The sequence below is a fragment of the Falco rusticolus genome, chromosome 3 (assembly GCF_015220075.1).
Source record: "Falco rusticolus isolate bFalRus1 chromosome 3, bFalRus1.pri, whole genome shotgun sequence".
NCBI classification, from domain to species: Eukaryota; Metazoa; Chordata; class Aves; order Falconiformes; family Falconidae; genus Falco; species Falco rusticolus.
Window position 1 is genome coordinate 90,327,049 of NC_051189.1, and position 15,815 is coordinate 90,342,863.

Sequence of the window (15,815 nt, forward strand, 5' to 3'; positions counted from 1 at the left end):
TCTCACCAAATGAGAGTTGGCCACATGTGGGAACGAGCCCCGCCAGTTCCTTCGTTATGATTCTCTCATGGTCAGCCCACAAAGCTCTCACTGTCTTTCCTAACTTTTAACCCTCTTGGAGCCAAAGTCTACAGAATATTTCTGTAAATCCCAAGCAATGCTTAGTCACTCCATGAAAAGCAAATTCCTAGGATGGTTAACAACGCTTAGGAATAAAGGTGAGATAATACATAGCTTCATACTACTCATTTTTTGTCCCAGTAGCATAATCTATACTTCACTTCCACGTTATTATATGTGGATATCAATGGGCTATCATTTGTATCCGACTTCCTTTTCCTCACTGTTATACTCTTAAACATCACAAGATAAAGACTTTAATACCATACAGTCTAAGTGTCTTGTGACATGAGCAAACACTCGCAATTGCCTGCTGCTCTCAGGAAAAAAAGATTCCAGACTAATCTGAGCTTTTATTTTTTCAACTCATACAGTACTTTCCTATTTTTTCTAAATGTTAGCAATAGCATTCCACAGTCTAAAACCAACGCAGGCAAACAATAAACTTCTATTAGCGGCACCTTACAGATGACAGGAGAAGGATCCTGGAGGTGAGCCAATCCTCCCGGTGGAAGACTGACTGGTTAGTAACACAGGTAAAATTCCAGTGTTGCGGCTCTGATAAGAGATCAGTATGGAGTGGGAGAATAGTGAGGTGTCAGATGAGTTCGTGTAAGGAAAGCAGAGATACAGGAATTGAAGCTGAACAAAGGGGACAGAGAAGGAATCATCAGACTTCACAGGGCTGTGTGTAAGAGCAGTTCCTCTTTCCTCACCCCTCTTCTCTCTTTCGTTTTGCCTCATTTCCCTTGGGCATTGTTCATTGCTATCCAGCCATGCCCAAGGCCTTCACTATCCCCACCATCACCGTCACCCTGTCCCCCTTTATCTTCCTTGCCCTTCAGCGATCTCTATCTGCTTCTCGCGGCAGTGAGGGAAGAGGGCAGGGCTGGGGTCAAGCCTCATTACTAAGAGGAGAAATGTCAGGGAGAGGAAGGTTTGGGACGAGGGAAGAAAGTGGGAGGAAACATTGCCACTCCTACTGCCTAGAGGAATCATCTGCCGTGTAGTAAGGCTGCATCAGCTACCGAGTCCAAGCTGCATCTCAACTGTATCTGCAGGAGGTGGGGTGGGGGCCCATTCCTCTCTAGCCACAGAAAGCAGGTACTCTGCCTCTCCTTACACGTACTCTGCTAAGTTTCCTTAGCCTGATGTTGCCTCTGTACCACTAAATTCAAATTATTCTTGGTCTATCTGTGGCTTGGTCTGTCTATGTTCCCAGACAAGGAATCAGCAGCCACAGAAGCAAGGGATATTAAGAAAGCCTCAGAAGGTAAAGCCAAATCTCTAGAAAATGAAGAGAGACTGACCAAGAAGAAAGAAGTCTAAAGCAGCTGAAAGGGACAATCACACTAGTTTTGAATTACAGAAAGAGACTTCTGCTTTTGGCTTTGAAAGCGCTAAAAGAGCCAGTACAAAAGATAATGGCACCACAAAGGTCTGCATACAGCTGAATCACAGCTGGAAAGGGCAGCTCCAAAGTGCTTGGAAATGCTTTGGTAAAGAAGAGCAGATGATCATCAGGATATTTTAAAATAAGGTTCTCAGTGCAATACCCTGAAAGTTCATGCTTTTGCATCTCTCACAAAAAATTGAGGAACAGAATCAAAACTGTCCATCTCATTTTGTCTGAAAGCAGAAAGGGTCATGAGATCACCCTGTCTTACTGGTTGTGTATCATGTCATTAATTTCTACTTGGTCACTGTTATGAAAAGCTTGCTGACTTAAACCACATAAAAGGATGTCAGCTCTCAAAAGACAGTTTCTTTGTGCAATAGACAGAGAACGTGAGAGATGGAAAGGTGGAAGAATCTTGCAAGGACAAAGGTAAGACATGATGACCTAGCAAAGACACTGGTAAGACCAATGACAAATTGGTAAGACATGTTCAAATGACTCTAACAACACTCCAGCTTACCCAAGGTCCTTGTAAGCCTGAGGTGGAAATTCCATCCCAAGCCCCCTTTTGGGCTTGCCCTCTTCCAGGACAAACGCTTACTGCCTTTGTATGCGCACTTAACCAGGTAGTTCAGATCGGTCCCAAGGGTAGCCTAAAAATCATGACACTATGAGGAGCCAGCAGGTACCAAGCAGTGAATAGCTGAGATTTCCAGTATGCTTCCACAAGTGAGTATAGGGGAAATTCTCCTGATTAAACTTCTGAAAATACCAACTGCCTTGTGAAACCCCTGGTCATTCCACCAGGCAAGAATATGTGCAGTTGAGCTGTGTGAAAAAATAGCAAACGGTTACATGGGTTTCTTAAAAGACAGCCCTTCTTCTGTACACTGCTCTTGCACATCAGCACAAGGCTCCTGTGTAGGAGGCACTCTTGTTTAGAATGTGTTTTGAAGATACATTGGCTTGATATTCACATTCTTCATCCCACAACACAGTACATCTTGCACTATAGCACTTCAGCCTGGGAAACTCCCATTAACACAAAGCAGAGATCAGCTTTCTGATTCAGTAGTTGTGCAGCTGACATACAGTTACACCCTTCGAGAGATTTTTTCGGAAAAATGACAAGTTTCGGCTAAAGTGCATACAAACCACACATACATCATTACTCATAATGCAGTACTGTGTATCATGACTAAGAAATTCTGGCCACTGTTCATATTTTTGACGTTAACTGCTACCTGGGATACTTCAAAAATGCTCACCCCCTGAGTCATTCAAAGGAAAACTGCACCCTTGCATACGTGAAAACAGCGTGCATGTTCATTAACAGATAAGCTATATCTTTTCAGATATATAGATCAGTCCTTTCTCACGTGTTGCACTTCTTAACAGAGTTGCATTTCTCAGAACACTACCTTTACTAATTACAGTGTCTAAGCCAAAGCACGTAGAAGTAATAGTAAAATACAATGAATTGTGCCAGTACTGTCAAATTTCACCACACCTTTGTTTTCTGCAGGTGTGGAGCAAAATGTCTCAGTAATACTTATACAGGAGCCTTACCACACCCTCTGGCAGCTCATAAGGTTTTAAATACTGTTAGAGTATGTCAGCAAGGATGGCTTGGCAAGGGAAGGTTTGCAAACTTCTTCGTAGGAGGTACACAACAGACAGATATCTACTATGTTTCAAAATAAAGGCAGGTGTATCCTCAATCAAAGCTTTACAAGGAAAAAAAGATACCCAAAGAACTAATCCCTCTTAAATTTAAAAACCATTTAAGATTTCAGACAAACTTATCCTACATAAAAATCTCTTATAGCACAAAGCAAAATTTGTTATAACCAGTTTAGGTGATGCACATAAATTCTTTTTTTTTTTTAGTTGGCAGGGTTAGGAAACGCTCATGCCATGCTCTCAATTATACTATGACAGAGGCATCACCCAGAAAAGAGTCCTCCTTAACACGGAAAAGTTCATGTATCTAGTCACTCAGCACCCTTACTATTTTCTAAGTTTCTGTGCCCGTGTCCTCCTTACAGTTTTTAACTTTAAATCACACAGAGATTTTTTAAAAATTATATCAGACCTCCAAAGGAATTAAAATAGTCTCAGATTTCAAAACCTATGCTTCTTTTCTCATATTAAATCTAAAACACAGCATTGTACCAGCTACTAAGAAGAAAATGAACTCTGTCCCAGCTGAAACCAGGACAGTCCTGAAGTCCTTTTAAAGATTTGGGACCATTTAAAATTCTTTCATGTTTAAAACCTATTGGCCTGCTCTGGCTGAGCCAAAAACTTGAATACAGTGCTCTGCTGGCTGAACTAGAAATTCTTCCCTCCCAAGTAAATAAACAGTGCTTATACCGGTAAAAAAATATTTGAAGATGTCAGGGAAACAGAACAGTTTTCCTTCAAACAGCACTTTTTCTTTTGATCTACCTGAAATATACAACATGTTAGTTTTGAATGAAATCAGTTTTCCAAGAGTTATATGGTGTTAATAACTAAAATAACATGAAACATGATAAAAAATACAAGGACCATGAAAACTAGCCATGGGAAGTTGTGATCTAAAATACAGTGTGAAAGCAGAAGCTACCGTTTTTCTGTGATAGAAAGTCTTTCTCTCATGACCCTCAAGAGCCTTTATAGAGCACTTCATAACGGTCTATTCAGACATCAAGCATTTCACCTGCTCCTGAACCCAGGTGCTACTGAACAGAGCAGCACACTGTGTAGGAAAGTCATAATGACTTGTGCTAAGTTACACTGAAACTGGAGGAAAACAAAATGCATCTATATAGCTGAGATCTGGCCAGGGCACTGATGTCCTGCCAATATTTGTCCTGACTAAATGGAAACATGAATGACTACAGTGAAAGAGCCCACAGGTTTGCTTCCCACAGGAAGGACACTATTAATTCAAATATAAGTCTTCTAGTGTGTTGCTGTGTTGACTTAGTATAGAGTGGGAGTGAGGGTACCACCGCTACTGAGTCAGCAGTAGCACCACCCATTGGGCCATGTCCTCTGGTGGTGCTAATTTAAAAGGATATTGGAAAAAGTTATCAATCCATCATGTTGATTTAGCATATGTTGTCCTTTGAGATGAATATAATTTTAATTACTTGGTATGCTCTTTTTTTTTTTTTCCCACTAATGACCAGCCATGGCATTCAAGAGGTGTTTTAAAAAGGTAGCTTTAAAACCTTGCACAAAGGCACAAGCTTCTCATTCAGTCTAACCCAGCATTTCTGTGTAAACAGAACTCATCAGCCACTCCTTGTAAAGCAGCAAGCAATATTACAAGTCAGCAAATTAAATTCACCCCTGCTTTAAAACCAGAAAATCCACAGTAATTGCTCTAACGGATGGAGTCTATCCAGTGTATCTATGACTTGCTTGACAACATGGCTAAATTTGCAAAGATTACTCAAATCATTTAGGCTTTGGAAATCACTTAGGGCCAATGTAAACAGATTACAACTTTCCCAGGAGCAATGGAAGCAATCAACTCTGCAGTGAACACCTCTCCTGTGCTATGCCACTCTTTGGAAAATGTAACAGATGCATCTAATTACAACTCACACTGAAACATGCTGGTTTTGTGTAGCTACAACTTCAAGAGACCCAAGGGGTAGGAAAACATCTGATTAAAGTCATGTGGTTCCTCACAAACAGGCAAGCGGCTTTAACAAAGCTTTTGGTTCCCAAGTTATTTTGATGCAGAAGGTTCACCACTGGCAAGCGACCCTTGGCAGCTGTGCCCTCCTATCCCCTATACCAAATTTTGCAGGTACTCCCGTGAGTCTTTCTTCATCACAGGATCCTTTGTGACAGCCACTGACGTACAGCGTAAGTACATGTTAAATGTAGGCTCGTGTACAGCAGGTCAGAAGAAAACTCTGGCAAGGCAGTTGACCTTGTGAGTGAGTCCTGCTCTGGGGTCAAGGAGACAGCCCTGGAGACACAACAGCTTCTATCCAGGTTTTCAAGGTGGTGTTATTGACAGCGCAGAGAGGTGAAGAATGAAATAAAGGGCAACGGTAGGATGGCACAGGGTGTTTCAGTTGGACGTCAAAGTGGGGGTGGACAGTCATAAAGAGGACACAGAAGGGACAGCATGACTGCAAGAAAAACCAGGGAAGGAGGTATTTTAGTAGCCAAGGCAAGAAGAAAAAAAGGATTTGACAGAATATGAATTTCTTTAATGGAAAATAGCCCTCTGAAGTGCTACACTGGTCAAAAAGCAGCTTTCAGATTAGGGTGAGGAAACAGAAGCAGAAAAATGAAGTCTAATCTAAGATCCATAACAGGTGCTAGTGACGTCACCACTGATAACAAGAGCAAGGGTCTGGTGCCTGTTTCTCAGCCTTCACTATCTCACAGTGACATTTCCCTGGTTGCACAGTCCTAGAATACTCCAAGATTAACAAAATTAAATTTTTAAAACAGAAACCCACTAGGACTAACAAATATTTTTCCAGTAGGAAACGGACAATAGAAAAACACACATCAGAAATCACTGTCTTTTCTCTGTCTGTTCCTCAGAAATAATTTCTATTAGACAAATCATAAAAGAAGTGGGTCAGCAACTGCTTTTTTTAAAACCCTCCAAACCACAAAAGGAAGGTTGTTTAAAGTGTGGGTTCAAGCTGTTACTAGCCTGTTGCCACGAAAAGTATTTATAGAAATATTTCTGCAGTCAGTTTTGTAAGGTTTTTGTATAGTATCATTCTCCACTTCACATCCTACTTTGAGATGATTCAGTTCTTCCACAGGGATGTGGCCTTCAGGGCATAATAAATTGCACAGTCATGAGTCATAAGAACCTTTGCAGAACTGGCCAGACACACTATAAATTCACCCTACCTTTCATGTGAACTGCAGAAATCTTGGAGACACGCGGAGCAGCAGTGTTCTTCCCTGCACAAAACAAGGTACTGTAATGATTTCTAGAGATTATTTATCTCATATACTCTTGGATGATGTTGCTTTGTTGACAAATGCATAGAGAAAAAGGAAGCAGGGATGTGAACTGGAAACAAATGCTTGGGAACGTAATTTACTAGGATTGCACAGGCCATGGTCTAGAAGGTAGAAGTCTTAAAAATGTACAGGAAGAGTAATTTATTGTACAGAGTGCTCTGATTTCTAGAGTTCACTGGCCAGCATATATATCAGCAGAGTAAGAACCACTGTGTTTGCGTAAGTCAGCTAATTTGTTCTTGTGCTCTTCAGTTCTTATGAACATCAGGTCAGCTTCTGGTTTGCAAGCTACGCAGGATACAAACTGTCTTTATTCTAAGGCCATGCTATACCAACCAGACTAGCTCCTAGGCCCTGCCTAGAGCTCTCAGCTAAAACTAAAATGCAAATGACAAATAGCAGCATTTGTGGTCTACTGAATATGGAAACCTCGTCCTGCAGAAGAACTGGGAAGATAGGATCTGGGCTAGCCCTGCAAGACAGTTTCAGGACATTTTTGAAAGTCCAAAAGGGAATTCAGGGTGCTTAGCATGCAATAGTTGGGGTGCTGCTTGCCCAAGCATTGGAAGCAGTATTTTGTCCTGTCCTAAAGGAACAGTTTGACCGTTACTATTACTAGAGTATTTGTTCACTACAGAATTGAGCATCACAAGGTGCTTGCACAAACTGAAGCATAAAAGTTGTTATAAGGGACAGTCTCTCAGTATCCTCTAGCCCAGGCACTGATAAGTAACTTCTGATAAGTAACTTTAACAACTGTCACTTCAAGATGCTGTAAAGGACAGTGCAATGTATGTCCTGGTGAACAAACACAAAACAAGCTTGGAGACTGCTTTTCCTCTAACTTAAATGATAGCTAGTGTCATCAGTGAAACGGGACGTGCTAAACCTCATATGACTTTATAATAGTCAATCCTCCTCATTCTTCATATGGATAAATACTTTTAGAAAGCTTTTAAATCACAAAAGAAAGTTCAAAAACTGAAGAGAAACTTGCAGACACATAGCTATATATATGTGAACTATAGTGGTTCACTAATAGCATCTTTTCTCCCTTTCTGTGCAGGTTTGTTACAATGGAAGCTTTGAGTAAAGCAAACACAAGCTTTGCTCTTGACTTTTTCAAACATGAGTGTCAAGAAGTGGGCGACAAGAACATTTTGTTCTCCCCTTTGAGTATTTCATCTGCCCTGGCTACTGTTTATTTGGGAGCCAAAGGTGACACTGCAGATCAGATGGCAAAGGTGAGTCTAGGCTTCAAAAGGTACTGTCTGAAAGGGTTGATCTTTTGGAATAACAGCCTTTATGCAAGAAATTTACTGTGATGGAACAGAGGAAAGCCATAAGCAGAAAAATTACTCATCAAAACTCTATACACATATGCTAGCTCCCGTTTCTCCTGACGTGCACTGCAATGAACTGACTGGTCCTCTGCTTGTGCAGGCCAAGGAAATAGTTTACTCTAGCCTCTGGAAACAGGCCCCCAGCAAATGAGAAAAGTGGCACTGGTGGCACTGTCTCCTTTTAAACCTCACCAGAAGAAATAAGCGATCTTTATCCCAAAGCTCCATAACCTGAGCACTCAGCAGGGAGTGGGAGACCTGGATTCTCCTTCTGCTCTGCCACAGTTTCCATCTTATGTCTCGTCTCTTTGGAAATGCCCCCCCCCAAAAAATGACTCTCCCCTATAATTACTGTAAGTTTTGCACTTTGCTAAACATAAATCCACATTAAGAATATCGGAGAAGAAACACGGTGAGATTACAAACATTTCTTTGGGGTATGTATTTTACAGGGAAAATCACTTACTGAAATCCCTAAGTTGTATTTGTGCAAAGTTCCCAGCTTCAGCAGGTGGCAGTGAGCACAGCCCAGTGCACGGTTACCCAGCTCCTGTTGCAGGAGGTGAACTTTGTCAGTGTTCGCCTGCTAAGGCAGTTGTCCCACCTGCTAAGGCAGTGATTTAACTCTTGATTGACAGGACAGAAGAGGGCTAGTAGGGTAAGAAAGAAAGGAATGATCTTCTGCTAGAAAGACAGGAAAACAAAGAAACAAAAAGGCATAGCTCTTCTGAAAAACATTCCAAGGCTGGACACACCCTTGGTAGCCCAGGTAAGGTGCACATGCCCAGAGCAAGGGATCTAAGGCACGAAACGGCTTGCATCATTTTCATGCTTTCTGACACAAGGCAGCGCTTCATTTAGACTTTGGGAGTCTCCATCTGGAGATAATTGGCTCTTCCCAGGTATTAACTGGCCAGCTCAGGGCATAACTCAAAGCAGGCAGATTCCTCTAGAAAGGGTAGGTACATGAGAGTTTTGCTCTGCAGCCCTCAGCTTGGCATGCACAAGCCAATTTGTACACATGGGCCTCAAGACCTAACCAAAGACTACATTACTCAGTCAGGACTGGGCACAAGAATAAAGTCTGAGTTTGACTCTCTTCATCACCAGTCTCATGACATCACTAATCTATCGCCGCGTTTATTATTGCTTTTTCCACTATAGGTACTTCACTTTAACAAAGTTGAAGGAGCCAGAAATGTCACCACAACCATAAAAATGCAAGTCTATTATAGAGCGGAAGAGCATCTATCAAATCGATCTGCTTGTTTCCAGAAGGTATTTCACCAAGTCTAGTGATCAAGCTATGGGCATGGTCACATCTTCTCTTGCTTGTATCTTCCTTCCACATTTGCATTTGCTTATGGTTGCCTTCCTCAGATGCAGTGTCCACAATGAATTGGTACCGCATCCTGTGATACCTTCACCTAATGCAATACTTACTACATGCTTCCCCTTTTTAGGCAGAATTACAAAAGCTAACCTCAAATCTGTAAAATTTAAAGTTACCATTCTCTGTCAATAGAGGTCTTGATCTTTTTCCTTTAGTTTGAGGAGAGATTTCTTTGTCAAATTATTACCCGTAGCTAGCTATTTATCAACGTGTTCTTTGAACAGGCACAGTTCCTACCTCAGAGAGCTAATCGCAAGGACAAAGCTGCCCTTCCGCACATTTGATTGCAGCATCAAGACAACAAAAACTAGAACATTAACTTTTACAGGCTACCCGTCCGTGTCTGATGTTTCAGAAATCAGTTTCCATTTCAGTTGAGTAGTTAACAAAGCAAATTGACATGTTGGAATTTCCTAAGGTAGATCAGTTGCTTGCAAAAAATCTTAGAGAAATGGAAATCATTATATTCCCAAGATACTTCTTTGACATACTGGCAGGCGTCTTATACCAAAGTATATGTAATTTAACATAGAAAAATATGGAAAAACAAATGTAATCCCTCTGAGTCAGTAAAGGCTGTTTGTCCCTGTTGACAATTCCTCCCTGCTCTTTCCCATCATCCTTATTTTTTGTGGGACTGCAATCTGCCCGCAAAGCCCCAGTAGCCACAAGTTCTGATGAATGGGCACTTGGATCTACATCCCCATAGCCAAATCCCTCTTCCCATGGTGGGAAGATTTATTTTAGGGGCTATGTCAACAACCCATTTGCACACCATGAACAGGAGAGGGACTGTTCTTCGTGAGTGATGTTTGTCCAAATTGTAAGAATTACAGAGTGCTGTGGATAGGACAAAGGGATCTTTCTAATAGTTCAGAAATTTAAGTGTCTGTTCAGGCCTCTGATTCTGACGTAATGACAAGATGAATAGAACACAGGTCCAGATTTTTAGTTTACTAATTCACAGCTTAATTTCCTCAAGGTCATTGATGAGTTTAAGCCCACATTCACTTAATCCTGCTACTTCAATATAAAGAATGTACTGCAATTACTGCAACATTTAAAAAAATCACAAAATATTAACATTAAAAGCAAGATTAGGAAATGCAGGGGCAAAATTTCCATGTAACACAGCCGACTTCCATAAATGAAAGGAATCATGCAGCCAGATCTTCATGCATTGTTTAGCAGTTACAGTCTGTCCCTCATTCTCTGGACATACTTAGTTTCACAACCTCTACTTACAAACCCTTAAGTGTTTTACATACTTCAGGCTCTTAATGCTTGCATTCTGAAAGACTTGCAGTGTCTATATCACATCTGCAAATTTTAATACTTTCAAATGCTCCTTTTAATAACTGCCCAGTTTTGAACACCTCTTGTGTGCTAATAGAGGTAACAGATCACCTGAATAGAAACACTTTACTTGGAGCTGTGCGAAGGAAAAAATTAGAAATTTTGAACTAATTTACACAACAGATTAATAACATCTTGTTTTCCTTTTCTCCAAGACAGAAATGGGCAAATCGGATAATATCCATACTGGTTTTAAAGCACTCAACTTTGAAATCAACCAACCCACTAAAAATTACATGCTTAAAAGTGTCAACCAGTTATATGGAGAAAAATCATTGCCTTTCAACAAGGTAGGTAGGCCATTTATTCAGATTATGCCTTGCCATTTAACCTTTATGATCTATCTATGACAACATACCATAAACCATATACTTCTAAATATTTTCATTACATCTGCAAATCCTGCTGTTATCCTTAACACAAATGTTTTGTATGAGAATTTTCCTGAGATGCTGGGCACTAAAATTTTAGTTTTATGGGATGTTCATCTAATTTCGGAGTGATTTGCAGATGTAGTTAGGTGAGAATATGTAAATTGAGTATTTCCACTAAAAAATACTTTGTTCCTTTGACAAAATGCTGTGCTTGTAGTCTGTGTAATTTTTACTGTGTCTTCCCTCTGTTTGGCTGTAGTCATTTATTAGCATTCATATTGGTAGGTAACATAAGACAGGTGTCTCTTTTGCATCTGCAGGAATACTTACAGTTAGCCAAGAGATATTACAATTCAGAGCCACAATCAGTTGACTTTGTGGGAGCAGCAGATGAAATCAGGAGAGAGATCAATTCCAAGGTTGAACACCACACTGAAGGTAAGCTCCAGCCTCTCCTCTCCCAATTCAGAAAGAAGCATTTCAGCACTGAACAAAGTCTCTGTACCCAAGGGGCCCAAGGCAGGTAAACAATTCACCTCAGAAAGGTAAATCAGATCAGTTTTCCTAAAGTAGTCATCTACTGCCTAGCTCTTACTAAAATCAGTGTCTTCCATCAGAATGTGGGAGGAATGTGGCTTACTCTTCTTTGCAAATCAAGATTACTTCAGTAACCACCTATTTGTGAATAATCTCAAGCTAGGCACATGCCATATCGGCACTTACAATTTCCCTGGCTTATCTCTTCAGAAACTGTGCCAACACTTACATCAAAACAGTAAAACTGTATAAATGTGTAAATGTCCTTCTGTTTTCTCTAGGCAAAATTCAGAATCTACTGCCTCCTGGATCCATAGATTCACTCACCCGGCTAGTCCTGATAAATGCACTGTACTTCAAAGGAAACTGGGCAACAAAGTTTGAAGCTGAAGCAACAAGGCAAAGGCCTTTCAGAATAAACACGGTATGGGAATATCCTGCCCTGTATCCTACTGAAAAAGATAGGGGAGAGAAATTCCTGTCGATCTTTAAATCCATGCAGCATTCAAGTTACTGCATGTAAAGCATTCAGTATATTTTCTTCACCACATCTTCAGCGCACACATACTAGCAAGTAAAATTGTCAGAGGCTGACCTGAAACAACCTTCCATTCTCCGAAGGCAGGAAAAAACAAAACGGTGAACAAAACTGTATGGGTTAGTTCTTTACATTTTCATTTCTATCCGCGTGACAAATCAGAGCAGAATACAGCTTCCTATGATGGGTGTCCTCTGAGACAGCTTAAGACAGCCTGCCTAGACTCCAAGTGCCTTTCCAGAAAATATGGGGTCCTCTGCAGACCCTGTGTCCTACCACTTGGAGCCATAACGATGTTTCAGACACGCTGGGCAGCTTGTAGGCTAAATACTATAAGCCTCCACTGTGCTACTTTACCTCAGTCCTTTGCTGTTCAGTCAGAGTACAAATGGCAAACATGTAATTTGATTTGTTGCAGCATACGACTAAACCAGTGCCCATGATGTACCTGAGTGATAAATTTAACTGGACCTACATAGAATCCGTCCAGACTGATGTTCTTGAGCTTCCATACGTTAATAATGACCTCAGCATGTTTATCCTGCTACCAAGCGACATCACCAGTCTACGAAAGGTAAAGCAACTGAGAACATAAATAATCTGAAAAAAACCAAGGGTGTAATTATTTTATGCATGTGTGAGGTAAAAGACTTTGCTGCAGTCATGCTTCTAGGAAGGAGGGTACTGATCAGGCTCAAGGAAAAGCAAATCCCAAACTTGTTCTAGCACTGTGAACTTGAACCTCTTGGAGCTCAGACTAGATTTCTTATTCTTGGCAGCTGGCACTTCTGTGGTTCCCAGTGATCAGTCCTGGAAGCAGGTAACCCAAACCACACAAGACTGGCCTTCTTCCAGCTGAACAAAAAGGAGGCCGGAAAGCCAGCCCTGCTGAGATCCACTGTCCATACTGATTCAGATAGATATGATTTCATTCCAAAAAATGAAAAATAACCACCACAAATTGGGCAGCTTCCATTATTTTCCAGCATGTCCAGAGCTAATACATATGGACACTGCCACCTTCTGTAAAGAGACTGATTTTGCCTTTTGATAATAAACACTAAATTCTCACCATTGTGTTAGTGGGTGTGCTGTAGAAAAAAAGCTTTTTTCATTAAATTCTAAAATGTAGGGAAGACAGAAATGTGAACAGCAAATCAACCAGACTATTGTTACTTGACACGGATGTTTTTCTTCTACAACTATTTAATCCTGCTATATTCCTGAAAGTTACTGAGAACAGTTCAAATACTGCATTGACCTACCTTAGAGCAACATACTCCTTTAGTCAAAAAGATCTCCAAACTGGTCTTACACTCCTGTTTTTCAGGTACTCTTACAACAGCTTGAAATGTTCCCCGTTTAGGAAAAGAGAAGAAAAAGCTCTTAGGGCACAGGTTTTTAAAGAGTCTAATTTTCTGATTTTCTTTTACCAACTGCAGCTAGAAAGAGAATTGAGTTTTGAAAACTTGTCTGCATGGACCAGCCCAGAACTAATGGAGAAAATAAAAATGGAAGTTTATCTACCCAGGTTCTCGTTAGAAGAGAAATATGACCTCAAATCTACTTTGAGCAGGATGGGGATGCAAGATGCCTTCACTGAAGGTCAAGCTGATTTCACAGGAATATCAGAGAACAATGATTTGTTTTTGTCACAAGCTTTTCACAAGTGTTATCTGGAAGTCAATGAAGAAGGCACAGAGGCAGCAGCTGCCAGCTCAGCAGCACTGGCATCACGAAGTCTTGGTGCTGCTGTTATTTTTGTGGCAGATCATCCTTTCCTCTTCTTTATCAGGCACAACAAGACCAAGAGTATCCTCTTCTTGGGAAGGTTCTCTTCCCCCTAGAAACATGACCATTACTAAACAGGCTCTTGCAACAACAATAATGAACAAAATACCATGAAGAGCATCTGAACAGTCTGTGCACTTCTTAATTTTCCTGCACTTTTTTCAAATCTCTCAGAAAGTACATGTTAAAAATAACCCGGAATTCACACCTCTGGCTCATTTTCCTGACCAAAGAACCTGAAAGTGGTAGCATGATGCTATAAGCACCAAACTGTACACAAAACAACATTGATGCATTTTTTCAGTGCTTTCTGAACCAGAACTGCCACAATGCAAAACAGACTAAGTTGATCTAAACCAGTAAGTCCCAACGCACTTGCTTTGGTATGTAAGAAGAAAAAACCAGGAAAAACTCCTTTCTGCAGAATGCTGCTGCATCTCCGTCAGTTTCAGCTCACTAAGCTGGTCATCCCAGGAGGGCTACCTCATCCACATTCTTGTCAGTTCTGTACCAGGTTTGCAGCTTGGCACAGCTGGTAATGAAATAAACCTGCAGAATCCTCTCTGTTGCTGATACTGGTGCTTCTTTCTTGCATGCAAAGGGAATAACAGGTGTACATTCTAATCTCTGTCCCACAGCGACTGGATAATATCCAACAGCACTATAGAACTGGAGGAAGAGAAAACATATGCCATGAAATCTTCTTGTTTGTACCTTTCCATGCACTCAGCACTGTTGCCAGCCCAGCACTGCACTGCTCTACTCTCATTTTCCTTTGCCACTTATTTCACTGGCTTGAGGCAAGATCAAATTGGAGAATCAAGCCTGTACTACTAAGTCCCTAAGCGCTTTCTGAAAGGTTACACACAAATCTCCCAGTACACATGTACTTCTGTCACAACTCTTTCTCCTAAGAGTGTCCTAGTCAGTCATGCATGTTTGCAGGGGATGCTCCTAACTCTCTGAATTCACAATAGAGAGCAAAGGACTAATGTCTTACCACACTTGCACACACCAACAGCATCTTACTAGAAGCAGCTCTTCTGGGGATGGCAGGCCTCCCTTTTTTTGACAGAGAGGAGACTGCTGACTGTCACTGAGTCCATTTTCTTCCATGAGGCCAGCTGATGCCAAAGTCCCTTCTGGCTCTGCTTCCCAAATGACAAGGAGCATAGGAAAGTGTTGTGAAGCAAGTTCTTTATTCTGTCCCCATACAACATCAACAGCACTGCCTTCTGTCTGTCTCAGCTGGGAAACATGACACAGGATCCCTCTGTGTTCAGGTGCAATTCTGCCATCCTCTGCTTCACCTAATGCAAGGGCTTCATGTCCCCATGGCCAAATCTCTTAAGCACTTCCTGATGTGCCTCAGGAATAAAGACAGGAAAGCCACACCTAGAGGGCTGAGCAGGAACAAAACCATGGCAGCATGCACCCAAACCCACTCACAGAGCTTTAAAGTCAATGGAAAAGTGAGTCACCTTTTCTCTCCCCTTCAACTATTCTGAGCATGACTGCAAAGATGACAGAGTTAATGTCCCTTTGGCAGTGCCAGGTAATTACCAAGTGGCAATGGCCACAACACTTGAAGGGTGAGTTGCACATTAGGGAACAACCTTTTCCCAGGGTGAGCAGCACAGCACTGGAGAAGGTTGCCCAGAAAGGCTGGGGAATCTCCGTCCTTGGAAGGGCTGTGGCTGACCTTATCTACTGATGGCCCTGCTCCAAGCAGGAGGGTGAAACCTGGATGTCCCTTTCAATTAAACTACGTGATTTTCTCTCTCTTGTTAACAGCCATTCTGCCTTGCCACCTCCCTTTCTCATCCTGCCTGGCATCCTTGCATCCTGATCAGCAAGGGGAGCTAGTTTGCTCACTCTTGGCATACTTCTTTGGGACTTGGAGTCTCCTGGCTTGGGTTTTCCCACCACCTAACCATTCAGCTGACCTTTCTGCTCTCCTGAT

At 41.5% G+C, this 15,815-nt stretch overlaps 1 protein-coding gene across 1 annotated transcript; it reads left to right on the plus strand.

Moving 5' to 3' along the window:
- The first annotated feature begins 7,592 nt into the window (after nt 1-7,592).
- LOC119144713 (serpin B10-like) lies at nt 7,593-14,247 on the plus strand. Its single transcript, XM_037380404.1, has 7 exons — nt 7,593-7,764; nt 9,028-9,141; nt 10,768-10,902; nt 11,307-11,424; nt 11,805-11,947; nt 12,480-12,635; nt 13,504-14,247. The coding sequence occupies exons 1-7, from the start codon at nt 7,597-7,599 to the stop codon at nt 13,906-13,908; spliced, it is 1,239 nt and encodes a 412-aa protein (XP_037236301.1). The 5' UTR covers nt 7,593-7,596; the 3' UTR covers nt 13,909-14,247.
- Nucleotides 14,248-15,815: the final 1,568 nt, after the last annotated feature.